Source organism: Vespa crabro, chromosome 25 (assembly GCF_910589235.1).
Source record: "Vespa crabro chromosome 25, iyVesCrab1.2, whole genome shotgun sequence".
NCBI lineage: Eukaryota > Metazoa > Arthropoda > Insecta > Hymenoptera > Vespidae > Vespa > Vespa crabro.
This window is the reverse complement of record NC_060979.1, coordinates 2,577,800-2,602,486: the sequence shown is the minus strand read 5'-3', so window position 1 is coordinate 2,602,486 and position 24,687 is coordinate 2,577,800. Positions and strand designations below refer to the sequence as shown.

Below are 24,687 nucleotides of genomic sequence, written 5' to 3'. Positions count from 1 at the left end.
TTGTTTTCTTTCCTTTTCTTGTTTTTTTTTGTTTTTTTTTTTTTGGTTACAGGAATTCTTTTCTAGTTTTTTTCTTTTTCGTTGTTGTAATTGCTGTTGTTGTTGTTGTTGTTGTTGTTGTTATTGTTGTTATTGTTGTCGCTGTTGCCGTTGACGTTTCAATCTCGAAGAAATAATTTTACTCTTTGGTAGTAAAAAAAAAAAAAAAAAAAAAAAAAGAAAAGATATTTAAAGATTTTTTTTTTGGGGAGGGGGGGGGTACTGTTTCAAGGTCAAATTAGTAAAGCTTTTATAATTTTCTTGCTCGAAATTATCCTCTAATCTTTTCGAACTGAGGGGGTTGTAAGTTTTAGTAACTTTTTTGTTTCTTTTTTTTTGTTTCTGATTTTTTTTTTTTTTTTTTATAACAATACGAAATTTGAATCGACTCGATCATTTAGTTCGTTCAGTTGGTACGGATCTTTTTTATTTCTCTCTTTTTTCTTTTTTTTTTTTCCTTTTTGTTTCCTTTGTTATATTTTATATCCCCCTCCTCCCTCCCTTTATTTAACGCAAATATAATTAAATAAATGAATACAATGTATAGCCTTTTCAACGCCATTGTTATTTACCCCACGAAATATCACGGCATTTGAATTAATTAATGAAGTTTCCTGCTTTACCGGCCGGACGAATGAAGCATTTGTAAAGGTCGATTAAGCCGATATTATTCATTTTAAAACGAATGAAAGCTCTAGGATATCTCGGCTCTTTTATATATTTGTTTGTTATATTATTTTTTTTTTTTTCAAGCTTGATATAAACAATACATTGAAGTGAAAAGAAAACGAATTGTTTCTCTCTCTCTCTCTCTCTCTCTCTCTCTCTTTATCTTTCTAAACATTGACCGATTTGATAATCCTTAGTTTGAATCGAAATAACGATTTTATTAAACGATTATAAAAAATGATTAGGATGACGTCATGTTAAAGAAATCGCAAATACAATCTCCATTCGTTATAAAAATTCTTTGAAATTCGAATGGCACGTATATTAATTTAATAATTGTATCAATTGAACAGTTTTACCCTGTATAACATAACCAAACTACAGCGACATTATTCTGCAGTCATTCCGCAATAGTTGAGATAATGACTTGGCCCATTTTCATACCTCGAATACCTCGCGAATAGGTCGAATCGTGGTAAATGCGAAAATTTTAATTGTACCCAATTTTGTACAGAGTACGAATATCGGGTTGCTAGGGAATTCGATCCAAAAGTTTCCGAGTTCTGGTTAAGGGTTCAAAAGTTTCCATTACAAATGCACTTTGCACTGCGTTCCCGGGATTACGTAAATGGTCAACTTTCGCCTTAATCGAATCGTTATTCAAATTCAAATGCAATTCTAACGATTTTATTCTATCGTCGTTTAAATCTTACGTTAACGAGCAAGTTTGAACTTTCGCTGGATTAATAAAACGACGAAAGTATTGAGAAAAGGAAGAACATTGAGAAAAAACAAAAATTGCAATATATCAATAAACAATATTTAATGATATTCATTGTCAAGGACACCAGGACACTCGAATCTCCTGGAAATCTGGGATATCAGGACAACTGGAATCTTTTGGAAGTCCAGGAAACCAGAACACTGGAATCTTTTGGAAATCTAGGAGACCAGAACACTGGAATCTCCAGGTTGTCCAGAAGATCAGAATAATGGAATTTTTTGGACGTTCAGAAGACCAGGACAATGGAATTTTTTGGACGTCCAGAAGACCAGGATAATGGAATCTTCAGGATGTCCAGAAGATCAGGATAATGGAATTTTTTGGACGTTTAGAAGACCAGAACAATGGAGTCTCCAGGATATTCAGAAGACCAGGACACTGGAATCTTTTGAAGATCCAGGATAACAGGAACAATATACTTACTCGTTTGTTGTAGTTTGTCCTGTACTTCAACGTACAAACGATTTTTCCTTTAGTTGTTTCGAGGAAGCAATTAATCAAGACGTGATAGTGTTACAACCGGTTTCTCTGGTCTATGGGGTTAGTGTCAAAGGCCACCGAGAGAGTACTCGGTCAAATCTTGTTCGATCAACGTAATTAGTCGTCAGAGTCTATCCATCCTGTTATTCCCTTACGTGTTCAAATATTTAACGTAGACTTTGTTTGAAGATCTAGCGAAACAGAGAAACATAATTATTTTAATTTACGTTTAAATTTTTTTATGATCAAAAGAATGTAAGCAAGACAGAGAGAGAGAGAGAGAGAGAGAGAGAGAGAGAGAGAGAGAGGGAAAAAGAGTAATGGTATAGAGGATAGTACGTTTTATCTTTTCTCGAGTACGTTTAATGGTGTTAGGACTTTTCTCTTCATTTTAAACCTCCATAACACTCTCTTATACTCATTCTATCTCTTTTTCTAGTAACGTGTCTTTGGCTCTATGGCTTTGGCTCTCTCTCTCTCTCTCTCTCTCTCTCTCTATGGCTTTAAAAGAAATTCGATGAAAAGGTTCACTGGCGAGATGCCAGCTTCTGTAAATGGGAAGAGACCAAAGCTACGAAAGCTTCGAGCTTTTCATTTTGATCGATCGCTACTCTCTCTCTCTCTCTCTCTCTCTTTTTTTATTTATCTTTCTCTTTTTTTCAGCTATCTTCCTTTTAATTGGTTAATACTTTTACATTTTTGCGGATTACAAAAAAAATTTGCGAATGTGATGGATAATTAATATTGCATAGATTGCATGCACACGTGATAAAGTCTTAGCGATATTCTGAAATTTATTTATTATTTTTTATTCAATTTAAAAAAATAAAAAGAGAGAGAGAGAGAGAGAGAGAGAAAATAATGTAAATATTTTACAATTACTTTTTGTCAAATAACAAAAATTAATTGTTTTTATTTTCGAATGATCATAGGAAAGGGAAACGTATCAAAAGTTTTCTAGATCGAACCAGTAAATTTCTAAAAAAAAATAAAAAAACAAAAAAAACAAAATCCCTACGCCAGAGGATCCAAAAAAGTTTTTTTCTAGATGAAAAATTGTTCAGAATCGATAGAACGAATCGTATAAGTTTTATTCCACGAGTGATAAGGGTTTAGTTCGTGATACCTTGAGAAGGGTTTAACATTTCGAGGACTTACTCGTAAATTTTCTACTGGTGATTTTAACAGCGACAAAGACAGAACTAGAAAAGAGAGAGGACATGATTTACGCGAAGGTCGAAGAGAAAGAATAGGTGGGATAGGTGGGAGGAGATGGTCGTGGGGGAAGAGGGGAGGCGGGGAGGGGCTCTGGTGATAGGATTCACCGCTTACAACCCTTTTTTGATAAAGGATCCCAAGGTACAAGGAAGACTTTAGGATGTCAGATAGTAACCTTAAAGATGTCCATCTACTTTCTCACGAAATATTATCGTCGATAACAGTATTTCTCTGCTGATATTAACTGCTATTGGTCAGGATCTTTTTTCTTTTTTTTTTTTTATTTTATTTATATTTTATTTTATTTACGCTTAATCCAATCCAATCGATAGATTTTATTTATCATCACATATTCCAATATCTTTCGTAATAATTATTGGCGCACGAGATTTTCTAAAAGATTTGTACAAATTTATAAAAGTTTAGTTTCTTTTTTTTTCTTTTTTTTTTTTTTTTTTTTTTTTCATACAAATGTAAATATTTAATTTGATTAAAAATTTCGCTTGTTTATATATATTAGGTTGGAAACTATGAAACGGGTATTTTTGTTTTGTTTTTATTTTCATTCAACGCCCGTTTCATAGTTTCCAACCTAATATATATATTTTATTCATTTATTTATTTATTTATTTATTTATTTATTTGCTTATCGCGATGATTATTATTGTTTTATTTAGTTTTCTTTTTTTTTTAATCAAACGTTTACACCTATCGCAACGTCGTAATAATTTCTTTCTTGTTTCAAAGATTTTTCTTTAATCGACATTGACGCAAAACAATTAAGTCGTGTCACTATCGTCTAGGAACTTTTCAATCCTCTGATTTAGGGATACTTTTCGATCACGTCTAGAAACTTTTTGATTCAGCATGTAAAATCTCACGAAGCAATTCTTCTCGACAATTAAAAATCTTTACATATTGATCAATCCGTGTGTAAACTTAATTCGTTAGTTTTAATTTCAGAAAAAAAAATGTTTCCCCCCCCCCCCTCTTTAAAGAACATAATCTCGTTAGCAAGACTGTTAAAAAATTGCTTTTGTTCCCACTTTTTTTTTCTTGTTTTTTTTTTTTTTTTTTTTTTTTTTGGTTCAGAATAAACGACGAATTCACGTTGGAGGATGATCAAAGAGCAGACAAGTGTTCCTTTGCAAACGTGTTATATACGTAAAATGTTGTTAGGGGAGTTAAAGGTGATAGGTGGCGGTGGGATAGTTCCAGTGGGAGGGGAAGAGGAGGATTGGGGTGGAAGGAAGGGAAGGCGGAAGAAGGGAAATACAACGGAAGATTATGCATGCGAGTAAGAGTCGTTAAAGACGAAAACGAGCGTTCCGCACGTATACTGCGGATAATCCGCACGAGCAAATTGCAATTTTACTAACACCTACGAATGAGAAGGTGAGAATATCTTTAGGTCGTAAGCTTTATACCAAATGTGTAATAGCCAATTTGAGTATATCTTTATATGCTTGGATACGAACGATAAACGTTTAAACTTTTTATTCCTGATTGGTGGTCAATTGGCTCCTGGTAATTTCATGATTGGCTCCTAACGTTTCGCCCAAAACTTTGTATTTTCAATTGAAAACTTGATCACTGCCATCAAAAAAAAAAAAAAAAAAAAAAAGGAAAAAAAAGGACGAAACAAGAAAAAGGACTATTGAAAATAATCATGCGTAAATGTGATCTACGTGAGAAAGAAAGCAAAAAAAAAAAAAAAAAGAAAAAAGAAACGAAGAAAAGAAAAGAAGGAAAGAAAACAAAACGAAATTCTAATTCTTCCTTTTCAATTTTTATTTCTTCTTCTTCTTTTCTCTCCTTTTTTTTTATTATTATTATTATTCATTTAGTTCGTAAAACGTAAGTGTCGCCGAGAGAAGAAAAGGTTGTTGTTATCGGATAAACGACAAAGGTATCGGATATTAGTGGAATACAATGAAGAAGAAGGTTATGGGGTTGAAGGTATGATAGGTAAGGAGGGATGAAAAGAAGGACTGGGCGAGGCAGGGCGGAGGGGAGGGATGGATGGATGGTGAGAGGTTTGCGTTTAGAAACACGAAGGATTAGTATCTAATACCATGGCAACCAAACGACGTTAGATACGATACTATCTAAAAATTTCACTCTGGTGTATCCTAGCAATATTGGTTTTACGATATAACCGTACGTAAAACCGAAAGATGTCTTAAATGCCGTCGTACGAGTAGTACGTGCTGTACGATGGGTATTAGGGTGTTAAGATGGTCGAATGGGGTGGTATAGGAAAAGTATGAGGGTTGAAGGAATGTATAGGTTGAAGGGGCCTTGGTAACCGGTTAGAAAGTCCTCGTCGGTCAGGGTAGTAACCTGTGTGATCTTGATATAGGTATAGATATGCGTGTGCATACGTGTGTATGTGTGTATGTGTGTGTGTGTGTGTGTTTGTAAGGTACAAAACGTAGACGTCGGAGGTCAAAAACATCTAACCGACGATATTTCATCGTCGAGGAACCTAGACGATCGTAAAACAACTACAAGAGTACTAAGATAGAAAATTGTCGAGGGAAAAGCCGACTATATTTATTTCTTTTTTCTTTTTTTTTTTTCTTTCTTTCCTTTTGCGGATTTTTTCTTTTTTTTTTTTTTTTTTTTTGAAGAGCTCTGTTATGTCCTTGGTTTAATCGAGCCTTGCTAATATTAGAACGAGGATGTATGCGTGTGTTCATGTACGTATGTACGTACGTATGTATGTATGTATGTATCACTTCGCGTTGTGAATTTTATTAGAAATTTCTAACGACGATTTTATTATACCCCTCCATTCCACCCTCTACTTCATCCTTAAAGTGTCTATATCATAGACACTTGATAAATGATAAACCATGGCCAATAATTGGATTATAATCGAGATGACCTTCTTTTTTTCTTTTTCTCCTTTTTTTTTTTTTTTTTTTTTTTTTTTTAATGAATTATTAAACTTATTATTAAAGAGTTCATAACGAAATGCTTATTACAGCGAAATGTAATATCAATGATAGTGATAACAATTCTTTAGATTGAACCATAATTGAAAGTATTTATTATTTCGAACGTAATCAATGAGTTTCATGATAATTCTTAATTCTCTTTCTCTCTCTCTCTCTCTCTCTCTCTCGTATTTTTATCAATTTCGCAAAAGAAAATTAATATTTCATGGTCAACATCGAAATGGTTCAATTTAACGAAGACTTTTATTCATACAGATCGTTTTATAATCGAAATAAAAATAAACAAAAGGAAAAAAAAAAAAAAGAAAAAGTCACTAGATATACAAATATTCTAGTGACTTTAATGATTAAATTAACTTGACTTTGGATTAACGTAAGGATCGTTTATTATCAGTGAAATGATAAAACTGTTAAATGAATTCGAACGAGTATGGAGCATCGGTTTTGTCTTTGGTTAAACCTTAGGTGGCCTATGTTCCTGTTTCTCTGAAACTTCAGGAATCCTTTCTTCCACGTTCTTCCACGTACTTCCACGTAATACCACACCGCAATGTGGCTTTAAGCGCATACGCCAACGGCAGCTTTTCGTTTTGAACAAAAGAGAGACCTCGTTGGTGAAAAGAGCTCTGAACGAAATCCGCGACTCTAGGGATAGTACGCGAGCGCGCGCACACGCACACACACACACACACATATACACATAGACACGGATATCTTCTGTGGTCTACACACGATTTGGACTGCCGCGTTAACGGTCTACCGTAAAACAATGGGATTACCACAGGGTTAGATCGATGCTAAAGCTAGAAACGACTAGGGATTTTTTGAAGAATAAAAGAGAAGAACGAAGATGAACTGTGTGTGAATGAAAGAAAAGAAAGAACAATCAAAAAAGAAAAGAAAAAAAAAAAAAAGAAAAAGAAAAAGTTTACATCTAGGCTTATACTGTAATCGTTAGTTTAAAATGATAAAATATCTTTTGTAAATTATGTATAAAACGTGTTAGGTTATTATAAATAACTTGAGTCGTTTAAGTTACTACGATAAATAATACATAAAGTCAATCGTATAAAATTGAATTAAAATATATCGATCGAATTGGATTAATGTGTTCTCGAAAATTAAATCTTATCGCGACACGTATTTCGTAAGCGGCAATGAAGACGTCTAACAATAAGAATGAGAGAATGAAAATAGCTCTTGTAGAATGGATGTATATATATATATATATCCAATTTACCTTGAACCAATAATGACCTTCGTCGAGTGAAACAAACTTACAGGGAGACGTACATAAGTAAACTAACTAACTACAACGTGTGGTAAAAGTACTTACGTGGTTAAGAATGACAGGATAAATAAAACGAAACAAATGGACATGACGAAAATAATATTCTTCGATTGTGATTGTTATATCTTGGTAACACATGAAATAAATATAATCAAAAGATCTATCGATGTTGTTGTATCAGAAAGGACGTCTATATTTTTATTTTCTCTCTCTCTCTCTCTCTCTCTTTTTTTTTTTAACGTGTGCGTGTTAGACTATCGTTTAACTCTGACCTATCGCAAAGTCGATTGCCTAGCACGAGCTCACTCACTCTCTCTCTTTCTCTCTCTCTCTCTCTCTCTGTTGCCATTTTATCGATCGTTCTTAATTCGTCTTCTAACGCATACATTGAAGCCTCACTATCGTTGGTGTGACTATTACCAACGATACACACGTTCGATCTATTACTAAGGGTTGCCATATTTCAATATCAAATAGATATGATAAAAAGAATATTGATATCGATAAGATATTAAAATATATACGTATTTATATAGATAACAAATCGTAATCTTAAGCGAAGACTTCTTGTCTATGATTTCGAATGATCGACAGGAAAAAAGATGGAATCCAACATGGAACCCAAACATAACCTCAACGATATTATTGATTCGTTTTATAAAATCAATATTAATAATTTTACGTCGCTAATATATCAATTAGAATCTCAACGTTTAATTCAATCACGATCTTGAACGATATTCAATAGCAATTAAAATCTGATTATAATTTGATAGAAAATTTTAATCGTAATTACGATCGTAATACAGGTAGTAGGATGATGATTAAAATTTTACAAATTTTTGGGACACAAGTTGCGAATATCAATCGTACGTATCGATATGATAGTTAATCATAAAATCAATCTTAACAATTAAATCGTCGCGATTTCAATTACAATCGAGAAATTAAAATTTCGATACTATTTATTAACAACAGTTGATCCTAACCTCAATTCATTCGGAAGATAATTAAAATCTTCGAGAATTATTCTCGAATCAAAAAATATCAATTCCACTGATCGTAATCCGAATTATATAGATGATTTTTTTTTTCATCTGACTCTTCTTTTTTCTTTTATTTTACAATTTTGAAATATCTTCATCTTCGTCCGACTTTTACACTTTCGTAAACGAGGAGATAGAAGAACGATAATACAACGAGAGCATCTGTGTCATTCTCGTTGTCTTTTAGTTATTGAACAAAAAAAAAAAAAGAATACTTCCCCTCCTCCTCCTCCTCCCCTTTCCAAAAGAAAAAAAAAAAAAAAAAGCTTTACTCACTCGACGTAATTCCGCAGTAAAAAAGAAAATCCTTGTTGGTTTGTTCTTCTTCTCTCTTTTTTTTCTTTTTTCCTTTTTTCCTTCCTGACTGAAGGAGGATTTCTTCGTTCGAAAAGATTGGCACGGATCGTGTCTGGCATGAAACTAAAGTAGCACATTTTTTTTCTCCCGAGAAAAACATGACAATATCAAGAAAGAAAAATATTTCTTCGAAATCAGCAAAAGCCGATAATTCAAAGTAGAACAAGAAAAGAAAAAAAAAAAAACAATACACAACTCCGTGTAAATTTTCATTTCCGTGTATGGAGTTACGTATATCAGGAAAAAAAAAAAAAAAAAAAAAAGAAAGAGGAAAAAAGAAAGAATGTTCTCTATTGATCTCCTACAACAAATGTTGTCATCGAATAAGCTCATAAGCCAGTCTATAATATATATATATATATATATATATATATATATATATATATATATATATATTCATAGTAGTTAGAATGGTGGGGGAGATTGGAAGGTTGGGACGAGGCTAACTGCGTTTAAGGGTTTGCGTGCGGCGCCGTAGGTGAATGGCGCCACGACGTCTAAGCGTCGACAAGACGAGTGTTTTCCAAGTATGCGTCATCGCTCAGTTCTCCCATAGTCCATTGCACATAGACCAATATATATATATATATATATATATATATATATATATATATATATATATATACAAAGAGTAAGAGGGGCAAAGACGCAGAGAGAGAGAAAGAGAGAGAGAGATAGGAAGGAAGGTCGTTGAATGTTCGAATAGAAGGACGAATTTCCACTTTCTCAAAGCGAACGAAACGATAACATCAAATTCGATCGATGAAATTCGAGCGAGAACAGAGATAAGGATATATACTCGTATGTACATAGACATACAAAAGTATATATGGTTAATCGATCTAATCAAGAAATAGGAAGTAGTAGTTTTTTTTCTTTTTTTTTTTTCTTTTTTTTTTTTTTTTTTTTTTTGTTCTTTTTTTTTCTACAGGAAGTTGGAGGAGGAGAGTGATGACTCATGGGTTCATACGGTGTGACTCAAAAAAGGAAAAGAAAGTTGATAGGGTGGGGTGGGGGATATATTTGTCGTTGTAATCGGAGATATACAAATTTGATGCTGTGTCAAGCAGAAAATCTTGATCTTTGTCTTTGGCCCTCATCTGATCGAAACTATATCCTGTATCCTCATACGAATCCCTCACTCAAAAACTACCAAACCCTTCTTCCTACAACTCCCTTCCGTACTCAGTTCCCAGACGCCATAAAACTTAACGGGCTCTTTCGAAATTGCCTTTTTCTTTTTCTCTTCCTTCTTCTTCTCTCTCTCTCTCTCTCTCTCTCTCTTTTTCTCTCTTTTATCCCACCCCCATAACGAGAAACACGGCAGTTGCTCTCTTCGCACCCCATTCTCTTATGGTGGTATACCGTGCGAAAGACATTTAAGCTCGTAACTCCAATGTTATGGTGGTGGGCTGGGGTGGGCTTGGGTGGGCTGAGGTGGGCTGGGGCAGGAATTTCGTGTGTTAAAACGTCTGTATATGTCTATGTGTGTACATATAAAAAGAAAAAGAGAGAGAATAGGGCTCAGAATCTTCTTGATCTCGAGCATGTAATCGTTGAGGACAAACTTTTGCTATTGGTTGATTCAATGGATACCGAAGTCTTTCGTTTAATGGTATAAAGAGGAAATTCACTTTATTTCGATTATCCTTGCGTAAAAGCAAATAACATATGGAATAACATTTAGACTTTGTTAAAATTTTAAGAAACAAAAAGAAAAGAGAATTCTTCTCTCCTTTTCCCCTAGCCCTTCACTTTCCTCCAACCACCCACCCATCCACCCAACTAACCAACCAACCAACCAATCGTCCACCCATCCAGAAAGTTTAACAACCGCAACGAAAATGACAGGAACGAGAACGAGGGTTGGTAACAATGTGTATCCCTGTATTAAACATAAATTAGGATTGAAAAGGGTTGGGAACCCCGTGTAACAAACCTAACCTCAATTACAAACCACGGCCGATCAATTAAACGAATACACCATACAACCTGTTACGCAACTGTAATTTCAATACTATATATATTATATATATATATATATATTATATATATACACACGCATCAGTAAAATGAGTAATAAAAGAGAAGGACATCACTGTTTAACAGCCTGCTTTGTGTATAAGTATACGTTCGAATATATCAGTGAAAGAGGGGGAACAAAGAGAGAGATAGACTGGGAGAGGGGGATGGGGGAGAGGGGAGGGGAAGACTTATGTAAGAATGCAGAAGGAAAGCTACTCATTGGCAGTCGTTGGGTGTTCAACTCGCAGCCCCCCTATTTTGAAAGTTCAACTAGACTCTGTGGAAGGAATCGATTGGGTGACTCATCGAGGGCGGTGACAAAACTCTCTCTCTTTCTCTCTCTCTGTTCCTCTCTAACCTTCCAAGAAATTCTCTCTCTCTCTCTCTGTCCCTATCTATCTCTCTGAGGCCTTGATCTCCCCTCTTCTTATCCTTCCTCTCTCTCTCTCTCTCTCTCTCTCTCTCTCTCTCTCTCTGTGTGTGTCTCTCTCTTCCTTTTTGTTCTATCTCACTTTAAAAGCTTTTTCTTTCTGGTAAAATAACGAGATGTGCATTTGGAACCGTAATTCTCCCTCTCCCTTTCCATCTCCCTCTCTTTCTCTCTCTCTCTCTCTCTCTCTCTCTCTCTCTTCCTCTTCCTCTTCCTCTTTTTATCTATCTCTCTGTCTCTGTCTGTTTCTCTGCAACTGCAGTTAGTCAATTTACTTGGGCAAAGTGTCGGCCTCCTTGTCGACAGAATCCCTTGTTAGTTTTCTTGTTTCCTTGTTTTCTTTTTTTATTATTTTTTTTTTTTTTTCTTTCTTCAGTGCGAACGAAACTTTTCGTCAAATCCGCGCACGATAATTATGGGGTTACGTTAGGGTGGGATGGGGTGGGCTCGAGGGATGGAGGGAAGGAAAAAAGCGGTAGAACGGGGTAAAGTGGTTAACGTTGGGTCGAGGAAACTTCGTGGAACGAATGCGTGACACTAACCCTAACGAGTTGTACCGGTGTGCTGTTCCCGTTTTTAAAATCTACCTTAACTCGAAATAAAAGGGAGTTTATTTACGGGCGGATCGTTGAATTTTTAACGAGACGAGTTTATTATTTTTTTTTTTTGTTTTTTTCCTTCGAACGCCTCGTCGCCCACGTTCGTTCATACGTTTGACGTCGTCATTTTATCGTAGTAAATATTGACGATTTATAATTTATTTGCCATTTTTACGTTTGATTTTATCGACGACGTTTCAAAATTACTTGCGTTTGTTTTCTGTCTTTTCTTTTTTTTTTTTTTTTTTTTTTTTTTTTTTGAAAAAGAAAAAAAACTGTGTGCGTTCTCGTAGACATAAACTTTTGTCTTTATTGCTGTTTTGGGATTTTGACTAAATCGATAATGAATTATGTCTACTCTGAATTCTAATTAGATCGTGACCGATTAACGATTACGATTTCGCGAATTGTGATTGCCCTAATTACTTTTTCGATTTAATAATGACTTAATTATTATCTTAATTGAGATTTGATATGACTCGATGATAATGATTTTTCAATTACGATTAAGTTTTCATTTACTTCAAACGTCTTAGTTACGATCTATTACTTAGCGTTACTCGATCGTAATACGAATTATAATTTATTATGACTTTTAGTTTTGCTAATTGATATCGTGACTGAATGGACGCGCAAGGTTTCTTTTTTCTTTTTTAATTTTCTCCTGAATGATTTACGTAGAGTGATAGGAGGGATATGAGGTGGGCAAGTAGGGTGGGCAGGTAAAGCGGGCAAGTAGGGTGGGCAGGTAGGGTGGGCAGGTAAAGCGGGCAGGTAGGGTGGGCAGGTTGGAAATGAACGATCGAGTGTCTCCTTTTTCAAATTTTTCGATTGAACACCCGAGTAACCGAATGATAAGAGAGAGAGAGAGAGAGAGAAAGAGAGAGATAAAAATAAAGAAAGAAAAAAAAAAGAGAATAATACGGAAGAATACTCAGGCTACAGAGCTTCGTATAAACCCAGACAAACGACATGAGTTGCGTTTTAGCTCGATCGACTAATTAACTCTTCAGAACGATGCTCCATTGTTCGTACATTCCCACCTGTCACGGTTCTTTACCCCTCATCTAACGCCCACCTAACCCCTACCCTCACCCTCTCTCTCTCTCTCTTTCTCTGTCTATATATATATATATATATATATATATATATATATATATATATATATATATATATATAGTATGTATATATATGTATCTATCTCGTTTCATCTTTTAACAAACAAAGAACAAAGACACTTGAGCGGTTGTTGGAATCGATTTAACGCTTTAATCGAGCCAACATCTCAAGTATAGTCATTCAAAAGTATTACTATTGCGGAATAATTGAAGGATTTTCAACCCACCTAACTGACGTTCGAATTGATTTCAAAATTAAAAAAAAAAAAAAAAGACAGAGAGAGATAGAAATAGGATAGAATAATGAACAGTGGCCTAATGATCAGACCTTGAACTTGGACTTTATTATAATAATAATTGGTATATATATCAGTGATTGAAAAAATAAATTAACAGTTAATAGTGTTTGAACATAAGTGTAAATAAGTATCGAGGAGCCAAAGGATAATTTTGACAATATGACGTTATCCTCGGAGGAACATGGATACTTTCTGTCGATGGATGTACAACATCGTTCTCGCTACTGCCATTTGTCTCAGGATGATCAGTGAGTAGCTGCGAGAACAAAGTTAAACGAAACGATCCCCGTGGATTATGGGAATAAGAGGTTAGAGAATGGGGGGTGGGGGAGGGGATAACAATGCAGCAAAATAATAATTAATCGTATATCATTTATATATCTCGATCGATCGATCAAAATCAATCAATGATAATATTAATCATAGATATAATTGTTAATGATAAAAAATATTATCCGATAAATGTGTTTCATTGTGTTATTGAGTGAGAATTAAAAGTTAAAAAAGAATCAACAACAACAACAACAACAACAACAACAACAATATTTTTGTTCATCGTTTGTTTAGAAAATGGATTGCTTTCCTTCGAGAATCCAAATTATCATTTGGATCCGGCACGATTGGATGATGCATTGAACAGCAACGGAAATGGCAGCTCCCTCTATGACGAATTGTATCAAGAATTAGTTGGCAATGGCGGCAGGGGTGGAGAGGTCACTGGCGGCGTCGGTGGCGGCGGCGGTGGTGGTGGTGGCGGTGGCGGTGGCGGAGGCGGAGGAGGGGTTGGTACGAGGGTTCAAGCACGCAGGACTTACGCGAGCTTGGATCTGGGCAGCATGGGGGTTGACGTCACTCAGGGTCCCCTCACCCTGGATTCCGTGACCGAGGACGCAGCTGACAATACGGATAACCATAACCTAGGGTGAGTCTCATGAACATTTTTTATAGCTGTTAATTATTACGTCAGATCAAGATTAAAGTCGATTTTAGAAATGGGTCATTGGGACCCTTGTGGTTAACTGATTAACACCTGATAAACCGGCTGATGTCGGGGGTCAAAGGTCACCGGGTGTTCTGTTACTTCTTCGATTTCTTTTTTCTTTTTCTTTTTTCTTTCTTTTTTCTTTTTTTCATTTTTTCTTTTTTTTTTTTTTTTGACACACGATCATCTTGCTTTGTTTTTGTCTTCTTCGTCGAGACAAAAATTTTCTTCGTGATTTTTGAATTCCGCGGAAAGAAGAAGAAAAAGAAAACGTTTGTACGTGTATATATGTGTACAAAAAAAAAAAAAAAAAAAAAAAAAAAAAAAATAAATAAATGAATAAAAAAAGAAAATGATCTAAACAATCAAGACACGATCCTAATAAAATCCAATTACTTCAAAATCAACCATTATAACACATGTCCTCCTTCTCTCATACCCCTTCACCAATTTTTTGGATCACTTCATCGTCACATTCTATGTTCATATTCTTTAAACATTGAGCCTAACTTCTTCGACGGGAATCCCTTTATCCCGATGAAACAGAGATATCAGTATATATAGTAATCTTAGATCCTGAAGGAAGAGTGGTATAACTGAGAGAAAAAAAAAGAAGAGAGAGAGAGAGAGAGAGAGAGAGAGAGATCAGTTTCTCCAAAGGGAAATGAACGGTCCCAATGTAATATAAGGTCCAGTCAGTTAGACCTAACCGATAAAATTCCCAAGTTGGACCTCATCGAGATCCTGCATAAAATTTCAATAAATCCAAGCACAAAAAGAAACGAAACGAAACGAAAGACGAACAGGCGGCTGAAGGGTGGTTAGTGTGTATGGGGGGAGTGGGACGTGTTTTGTTAAAAGGGCTGCTACAAGATGGTCGAGACTTATTTGCAAAAAAACAAAAAAAAAAGAAAAAGAAAAGAAAAGGGACAACAGTTAAGGACGAGTTATTCATCGAATGGAAATAAAAATAAATGTAAAAATATAAAAAAAAAAAAGAAAAGAAAAAAAGAACGAAGATGGAAAAAAATTTTCTTCCAACCCCATTTATCATTTTCTTACGCGTATCATGAATTATCCATCTTGATATTTTTATGGAGACTTTTACATTCATAAGTTGGTACGGAATATATATATATATATATCATATACATACATATATATAGATATATATATATATATATGTATGTATGTATGTATATCAGGAATGATTGGGAAGCATTTTCACGATCGAAAGAAAGAGAGACCAAATTGAGCTTTTTCAAAAGTCTCTATGATGCGATTTATTTCATCTTTTTCTTTCCCCACCCCTACCGCCTTCCTCTCTCTCTCTCTCTCTCACTCTCTCTTCCCATCTTTAAAGATCAGAGAATACTCTCTCACACCTCTAATATCTCTACTCCATTTTATCTTCGTACTGTGAAAATGAACGATTCTTTTTTTTTTTTTTCTTTCTTTATTTGTCTACATGATCTTGCACAATATTTATGGATAAATTACTAGATCCTTTAATGGATTTTCGAAGCTATCTTAAAGATTGGAAATTTTAATGAAAGAAGAAAAATAAAATAAAATAAAAGAACCGAACGATAATGATTGCACATAATAATGTTCCATCAATTCTAAAATCGTTTTAAGTATTTTACTGGTAGTTGATTTTGCTAATATTTTGGGATAATTAAAAAGTATTGATTTTCTTGAAAGTTAAGCAATTATTAAATAATGAATAGGTGAGGGATGTTAAGAAGGGATGAAAAAGTCCAAGTGCATGATCATAATTGGACATAACAATGCTCTACGTTAATTGGAAAATTATTTTGCCTGTTATTTTTGGGATACGGTAAAAGTTGATTATCTTGATAGTCGATTATGTATTAAAAAATGTACAGATGAGGGAATATGATAAGAGAGATTGAAAAGAATCAAATTCATGATAGAGTTCATCATTAATTTGAAAATCCTTTTGAAGAATTAATTTTCCTAATATTTTTAGGGTATGCAAAAACGTGTTGATTTTCTTGAAGGTTGACTTGGTATTAGATGACAAGCAGGTAAGGGGTGTTGGAAAGGGATGAAAAGGCCCAAGGGTAAGAGCAACGCCAAAGTAGATTGAACTCAATCTAAACTTGCTACAAACTTTGCTAGTCTCTCGCTCTTACTCTCTCTCTCTCTCTCTCTCTCTCTCTCTCTCTCTCTCTCTCTCACTCTCTCTCTATTTATCTATCTATCTATCTCTTTACTGCTATCTTTTATACTTTTGTTGATCTCTTCTCGACTATTGCAATCTTATAACATGTTTCTCCTTCGAGCTATGTTTCAGTTGAGAGAGATCAAATCGATTAAGTACATACCGCGTAAATTGCATTAACGAATTATTTTCTTACCTTCCCTCGTTTAAAATCCTATGAAATAAACATTTGAATGGGGGGATGTACTTAATGTTATTGCACGTGTTCCAACAATCTCGGAAGAGTCTTTTTTTTTCTTCTTCTTCTTCTTTTTTCTTTTTTTCTAACACTTTTCGCTGTACTTATTCTTTGAATTTTATTCGAGCGCGTTGGAAATTTTCTTCTTCTTTTTTTTCTTCTTCTTCTTCTTCTTCTTCTTCTTCTTCTTCTTCTCTTGAAAATTGGATTGAGTTTTTTCTTTGAGATCTTTTCCCTTTGTTTTTTTTTTTTTTTTTTTTTTTTTTTTTTTTTTTTTTATTTGAATTTTGTCCGAATTCTTACTAAAACTCTGTTCCTGACTTGTTACCGAATATGATTAAAAAGTAAGTGAAAAGAAAAAAAAAGAAAGAAAGAAAATTATAATTTGGATGAACACACACAATGGATATGGCAAATGAAACGTTTCATAGGTCAGTGACATAATGCCGATCGAGACCTATACGAATTTCATCGATTCAACGCCATTACTATGAAACATTGTTCATGTATTAAAAGAAAATCGCAAAAATGGAGAAGAGAGAGAGAGAGAGAGAGAGAGAGAGAGAGAGAGAAAGAGAGAGAGAAAAGCTCCCACATATCTCCGTGGATGGAGTTATCTTTAACGATCGTGTCTGAGGTTGGGATATATCGAGCGTGAAATAAGTCGGCTTTTGTTAGAAAAAGAAAAGCTACTTTTCTGCCACATGCTTCATCCCTATACCCCCCCCCCGACTCTCCTCACCCCCTAACTTTTTATTCCCTTCCCTCTTCATCAACCCTTTTCCTTTTTATCCCCTCCCCCATTTATATCAAATCGAGTCTGTCGTCTACGATAATTTTTCAAAGATAAAGAAAAAAAACAAGGATAATATCATACCATCGTGAAAGTCAGGTGAGTATAATAAAACGGAAGTAAAAGAAAGAAAAAGAAAAAGAAAAAGAAATGAAATAAAGAAGAAATATCACGATCTATCAAAAGGTCGGAATATAAAATATTTTTATTCGATTGTTACGTTATAACGATCAATATGATCCATTCGAATGGATCCAAATAATAATCTTACCTCTGTCAATTTAACGATCTCCGTATAAGTGATATGAAATGATCGTCAACATGAATTTCTAACATTTTTCAAATCGACATTTTAACAAGCAATCATGTCAGAGTGATATAATTTTATCCTTGCTTTCGATCTTATACGGTTTAACGCTTGAATATATTCGAAGAGTTTTGGGGTTCTTGATAAGGAGATTGATAGACGAAGAGAATCTAAGTGAATGTGTTCTCAATGTCGAACTTGTAGAGATAGTTATGCCTAGAGTGGTTGATACCTTTCCAATCTTCAACAAGCAAGACGTTTCCCTATCAACCTCGATGAAGATTGATGAGGGTCGTATTAATCTATTCTCTAACATATCCTTCATCTGACTCTCACCCAACCACGCATCTTGCACCATCGTATCGCCCACCATCCACCACCAACTGCCCACCATTCATCATCAACTGCCGGCCACACACTGCCAACTGCCCACCACACGCTAACAACTGCCCACCACACGCTAACTGCACACCATACGCTACCAACTGCCCACCATTCGCTACCAACTGCCCACCATTCTCTACCAACTGCCCACCGCACGTTACCAACTGCCCACCATTCTCTACCAACTGCCCACCATTCGCTACCAACTGCCCACCATTCTCTACCAACTGCCCACCACACGTTACCAACTGCCCACCATCACCGTTTGTCTACTTTGTCCTTATCGCGATTCTAAATCTTTGATTTTTTTTTCTTTTTCTTATGAAAAAGAATGACGAATGGAACTTTCCAAATCAATGGATTAAAGCTTCGATCAGTTCTTTCTTTATCCTCTCGATTCGTAATTGGTTTTTGTTTTTGTTTTTTTTTTCGGGTCAGATGGGCCGGGATGGGCTAATGGCTTCCGGGATACGGTCACACGAACCATCTTTAATCTCATTTCATAGGAAGGTAATTTGATTTACGATTCCTTCCTGAAACTGTTTTCCGATCTTTTCTAAACTTAATCTGTCATTCGAAGTTCCTTCGGGGATTTCGTTATTCGTATATCGAAATAAATGATTGATACATTTTCTTTTTTTTTTTTTTCGTTTTCTTTTTCTTTTTTTCTCGTAGAATCCTATCAAGGTATCTTCGTACGATATTTTTAATTGATTTGATGAATTTAATAATAAAACGTTTAATCAGATATTATCGTTGATAGTAATATTAAATAAACCGAGTTCGATTCTCACCTCACCGACGTATGTATGATGTATATAAGAGATCCCTACGTAGCTACGACCAAATATAAATTGATATTGATTTTAGTACCAAGAATACGTATGTACCTACGTACGTACGTTAACACACACACACACACACACACACATATATATATATATATATATACATAGATGTTTACATTCGGTAGGACGTTACGGTTTTACCAACGAATTTCATGCCCGAAGAAATACGAGGTGGTTCATCTTAAGTGGAATTTTCAACGATATATGAGGAATCCATGGTATTTCCTATATAAAAAAGGACAAAAGAGAAAAGAGAGAGAGAGAGAGAGAGAGAGAGAAAAAAAAAATACAATAAAATAAGAGAAAGGAAGTTAAATTTGAACATTTGTTCAAAAATTTCGTCTTTAAAAAAAAAAGTGAAAGAAGGAAAAGAAGAACATTTAGATTTGTTTAAATCGAGGAACAAACTAATAATACAAAAAGAAAAAGAGAGAGAGAGAGAGAAAAAGAGAAAGACAAATCCAATATTTTTGAACGTATATGTTTATATACAATATATCCCAAAAGGTTTAACGTATACTTCAGATATCGAGAATATCCCATAGTATAGGTCAAATCTTTTGGGACACCCAGTATATATATATATATATGAGGTTCAAGCTAAGAATACAATACGAATATATCGATCGTATCCTCTTCAGAATTTTGTCGGTGTATGAATTTTACTTGTATACATATTTTCTATACATATACACACACACACATATATATATGGATGCGTGTTTTTGCATGTGTGTTTGTGTCTATGTATATCTATGCGTATATATGTATGTATATAATATGTAGGTACGTACCAGTGAAAATTTCAATTCAGTATTTCCATTCTAACGAGATTCTAGCGATCGGCGCCCAAGGGGCTTTCAATTTCATGCAAATCGTTGGACATCGTTGGTTCTAGAAAAGAGAAAGATAGAGAAATAAAGAGAGAGAGAGAGATAGAGAGAAAGAGAGAGAAGGGTTTCATCCGCGTTATTAAAATGCTTATATTGGTCCAGGGTTACCGACGTTACGATAAAAAAAAAAAAAAGGTAAAAAAAGAAACACAAGAAAAAAATGGGATCAAATAAAATGTTCTCTCTCTCTCTCTCTCTCTCTCTCTCTCTCTCTCTCTCTTTCTCTCAGTTTGTCTGTCTGTCTTTCTATTTAAAGGATAATTTTTATCGTTGTTCTTTTTTTTAGAGGGTGGGCTATAGAGATGGGATGAGGTGGGCTATAGAGGTGGGCTAGGGTGGGCTATAGAGGTGGGACGAGGTGGGCTATAGAGGTGGGATGAGGTGGGCTATAGAGGTGGGATGGGGTGGGCATCTATTATTACCGATTTAATGGGTGTTCAGTATGAGGGAGGACGGTGAGGGGAAGAAAAGGAAGAAGAAGAAGAAGAAGAGCGTCGATAAATCGCGTAATCCTATTAAAAAAAAAAAAAAAGAAAAAAAAATGGTCGTCGATAGGAATGCATTTGAAGTTCGTTTGTTTGGAAGATATATGTAATAGGATTTTTATTTGGTTTCCACTCATTTTCGAGATAGATTTAAAGGGATTATCGATCAGCTTTCTCCTTTTTTTTTTTTTTATTCTTTTCTTTTCTGTGACAAGCGATCAAATCTATTTTCAGAATTAAGCATAATTGAAATTGATAGGTATATGGGATAATTGAATTATACCGGATTGCATTTAAATTCGAAATTAAATTTTGTCCAAGTTTTTCTTGAATTTTGAGTCGAATATTTTTTTCGCTAAAATATTTGCTCCTTTTTCGAATCTCGGATTCGTACATTCCCTCGAAATATCTTGATTCATATTTGAATATTTATTTCAATTTCTCTCCTAAATTCGATCTAAATGCGCCTAAATTTTCTATAAATTTGTAATGAATTTTCATTCGAAAATTCCCTACGCTATTTCTCCGATATTTTCACAGAATTTTCGTTGAATTATATAAGAAACTATGCAGATGTAACACAGGGCCAGAGAAACACGAAGACACGCATATAGAAAATCTCATCACGTTGGATATTCCGCAGGCCAAGAAAGAAGAAAAGAGAAAAAAAAAAGAAAGAAAAAAAAAAAAAAGAAAAAAAAGGACAAAACAAAAAATGAAAAAAGAAAAAAGAGAAAGAAGAAAGGAAGAAAGAGGAATAAATATTAATAATAGAAATCCTCGAAATACCTAGGAAACTGGGTCAAAGGTTATTTAATAAATTCCCAACGAGCGTCGAAATACTCCAAGAACGTTATCACGAATAATTATTATTAATTCCCAAGCGTAATTTACATTGGCACGGACATCTGAGGCTATCTTTCTCTCTCTCTCTCTTCTCTATCTCTCTCTTTCTTTCTTTTTACCAGGATTGCAAGAGAGAGAGAGAGAGAGAGAGAGAGATGGAGAGATACCTAGATAGATAGACAGATAGAGAGTGTGCGTGTGTAAGAGAGAGAGAGAGAGAGAGAGAGAGAGAGTAGGGATTACAAAGCAAGCCCCAGTCGGAAGTTTGCCGTTGGTGGTGCCATGAGAACTATGTGAAGGGGTATGCATTTGGCACGAATTGCTTTCTCCAACGTCGCCCTTAATTGCAGTTATACTCGAGCCGCAGGCACTCGTCGAATTCGAACGTTAATGCCGATAATGGCTATGCCAACGCTTACTGAACTTATGCGTTGCCCTTGTTAACCCTTCCCTACCATTACCTCTTTTTATCCTTCTCTCTCTCTCTCTCTCTCTCTCTCTCTCTCTGTTTCTCTATAATCGTCGATGTTACTAAAAAATTCCCTAGAAATGATTAAACGTCGCGACGTCTACGTCAAGAAATCTCGTGTCTCTAAACGTTAATCGTTAGGAAAATATCCCTAGGAATCATTGGACAATTAATCATTGATATGAACTGTTCAATGCATTATCATCTAATCAACCATCTCCCATCTCACCTCACCGCCCACCCACTCGATCGTACGTGTTTTTAGGTTGGAAATTTATGTTAGGTGAATTTATAGTTTGATCGATATAATATCTCTAAATCAAGTGTCTGGGTGGTTACGTCTGAGTTATAGAGATCAAAAATTCCCCTAGGCAATATATTAAAGATCAATTACGTCGAATTTAATTAAAATTTTCTTCGACACTGGTTTATTTTTCTTTTTTTTTCTTTTTCATCTTCCTTCCTCTTTTTCCTTCGTCTTCTTTTATCTTCCTTTTTATTTCAGATTGTTAAATCACGAGCCTGGAAATGTTTTGTTTTTTCCTCTTTTGTTTTCTTTTTTTTTTTTTTTTTTTTTTTTTTTTTTTCATGATCTGCAAAAAGAGAAAGAAGAAATGACCTCTCGAATATCTCGCGAAAGACGAAACGAGAAATCGCAAGAGACAATTCGATATTTTTTGAGTCACGTAAATCACCTTCGATTTAGATTCTTCGTGGAATACAAAACTATAATTACTAATAATATTATAAATAAGTATTGTCGATTCTGTGCCAGTAAAAAAGAAAAGAAAAGGAAAAAAGAAAAAAAGAAAAAGAAACGACAAAAAGACCATAAAGAAAAAAGAACGCGAACGTTCGGCAAGTTTGACAGAAAAAAAAAAAAGAAAAAGAAAAAAAAAACCCTTTTCTGGAGTAAATCACAGGCAGAGTAAGTACGTTTAACGAAGCGCAGTAAATTCGAATTTTCATGGGAATGAACTTGTTACCGGTGCATTATTTATATAACATTTAGCGCATTCGCGAGGAAACTAGCGGGATGAGGGTGGGCTGGTGGGTGGGCAGGGTGGGCTGCCGCGGTGGGCAGAGCGGGTTGTAAGGGTGGGCAGGGCGGGTAGAGCGGGTTGTATGGGTGGGCAGGATAAGTTGTCGGGGTGGGCAGGATAAGTTGTCGGGGTGGGCAGGGTGGGTTGCAGGGAAGCGATACTAAGGGTGGGCTTGCGTCGTAGCGATCGTTAATTTAGCGAGAGAAGCAAGACGATATACCGGTCGATGGTGAGATCGTGACAGGAAGTGTGGTACGAGCTGTGGTATGGGATAACTAGAGAGAGAGAGAGAGAGAGAGAGAGAGAGAGAGAGAGAGAGAGAGAGAGAGAGAGAAAGATGATAGGAGAGGGTAAGAGAGGGTGTGCAGAATGAGTCTAGAGGGTGCGGAGTAGAAGTGCGGAATTGTAGTAAGGGATGAAGGGGGGAGGTTAACCTGCTTGCCAGAATGACAATGAGAAACGGCTTTCGGTGTTGCTGAACGAAACGGAACGGTCGCTACTCGACTAAAATTACCAGGTAATCGTGAAAAGGGATCTTATTGTGCAACGTGGAAACGATCCTGACGTGCCGATCAAAGCCGATCATACCCGATCAAAAAGCCGATCTCACAGCTTTCCTTTTTCTTTTTGTTTTTTCTCTTTCTTTTTTTCTTTATGAGATCCTTTTCTTTTCTTTTTTCTGTCTTTTCTTTTCCTTTTTTCTTTTTTGTTTTTTTTATCTTTTCTTCTACCTCTCTCTCTCTCTCTCTCTCTCTCTCTCTCTCTCTCTCTCTCTCTCTCTCTCTCTCTGTTTTCATATTTATTGATCGATTGGACGCGCATAATTACCAAAAAAAAAAAAAAAAAGAAAAAAGATAAAAGCAAAAAGAATACAAAAAAGAAGATTCCACTTTTTCGAGTTTTACACCATTTTCATTGTTGTTTTCGCAAATTCGACATTCGAAATGAAAGAAAGCTGATTAATCGAATCTGACTGTTTTGTTGCCACTTGTTTTTTTTTTGTTTCCTTTTCTTTTTCTTTTTTTTCCTTCTTTTTTTTTTCTTTCTTCATTTGGAAAAGGGTTCAAGAGTTTAAGTGAAAATTCGGGATGTTAAACGTGAAATGCATTTTATAGTATTATTAGAATTTATTGGACAAAGAAAAAGAGAGAGAGAGAGAGAGAGAGAGAGAGAGAGAGAGAGAGATCATTGAATTCGATTGAAAAAAAAAAGAAATAATTTCCAAATAATTTCCAAATTTATAGCAACAAAAATTTTATTAAACAAAAGTCAAAGTCGAAGGATTCATGAAAATACTGTTTTCTTTTTTTTTTTTTTTTTTTTTTTAAATCTCATCGTCCCTCATATGATCGTAGGATTTTCTTTGGACATTTACTTAATGATATTCAAGATCTATATATATATATATATATATATATATATATATATATATATATATATATATATATATAATTTATTTCTCCGTTTTCTTGTCTTATTTATTATTCTTTTTCTTAAATTTTTCTATTTTACTTTTCTCTTCTCTTTCTTAAATTTTATATATATATATATATATATATATATATATATATATATATATATATATATATATATATAAAAGAAAGTCACGTTTTCTCGCAGGATATCTCCGAAGGTAGAATATGCAGAAATGTGCACGTGCCTTCGAGTTAGCATATAAATGAAATCCGCCTTGGCCCGTTGAATGTCAATTCGGTAAGAAAGAGATGGAGAGAGAGAGAGAGAGAGAGAGAGAGAGAGAGAGAAAGAGAGAGCAAGATAGAAATATATATAAAAAAATATAACAGCGATTCGCTTGTACTACTTAAGAAAAAAAAAAAAAAAAGAAAAAAGAAGTCTCTGTTCATATACAAGCTTGTACTACTTTAAAAAGGA

General features: G+C 34.8%; 1 protein-coding gene across 12 annotated transcripts in view; it reads left to right on the top strand.

Moving 5' to 3' along the window:
* LOC124432525 (protein Fe65 homolog) overlaps positions 1 to 24,687 on the top strand; it is a 138,675-nt gene that overhangs the window by 78,116 nt on the left and 35,872 nt on the right. For 11 of the 12 annotated variants that reach the window (XR_006944288.1, XR_006944287.1, XM_046981551.1 and 8 more), the window contains one exon: positions 13,886 to 14,240. Coding sequence is in view for 10 of the 12 variants with exons in the window: in XM_046981551.1 (XP_046837507.1) it covers positions 13,886 to 14,240 (355 nt within the window). In the remaining 2 variants the exon portion in view is untranslated. Of the gene's footprint in view, positions 1 to 13,484; positions 13,567 to 13,885; positions 14,241 to 24,687 lie in introns of those variants that run through there. The other variant, XM_046981553.1, reaches the window with a different exon arrangement.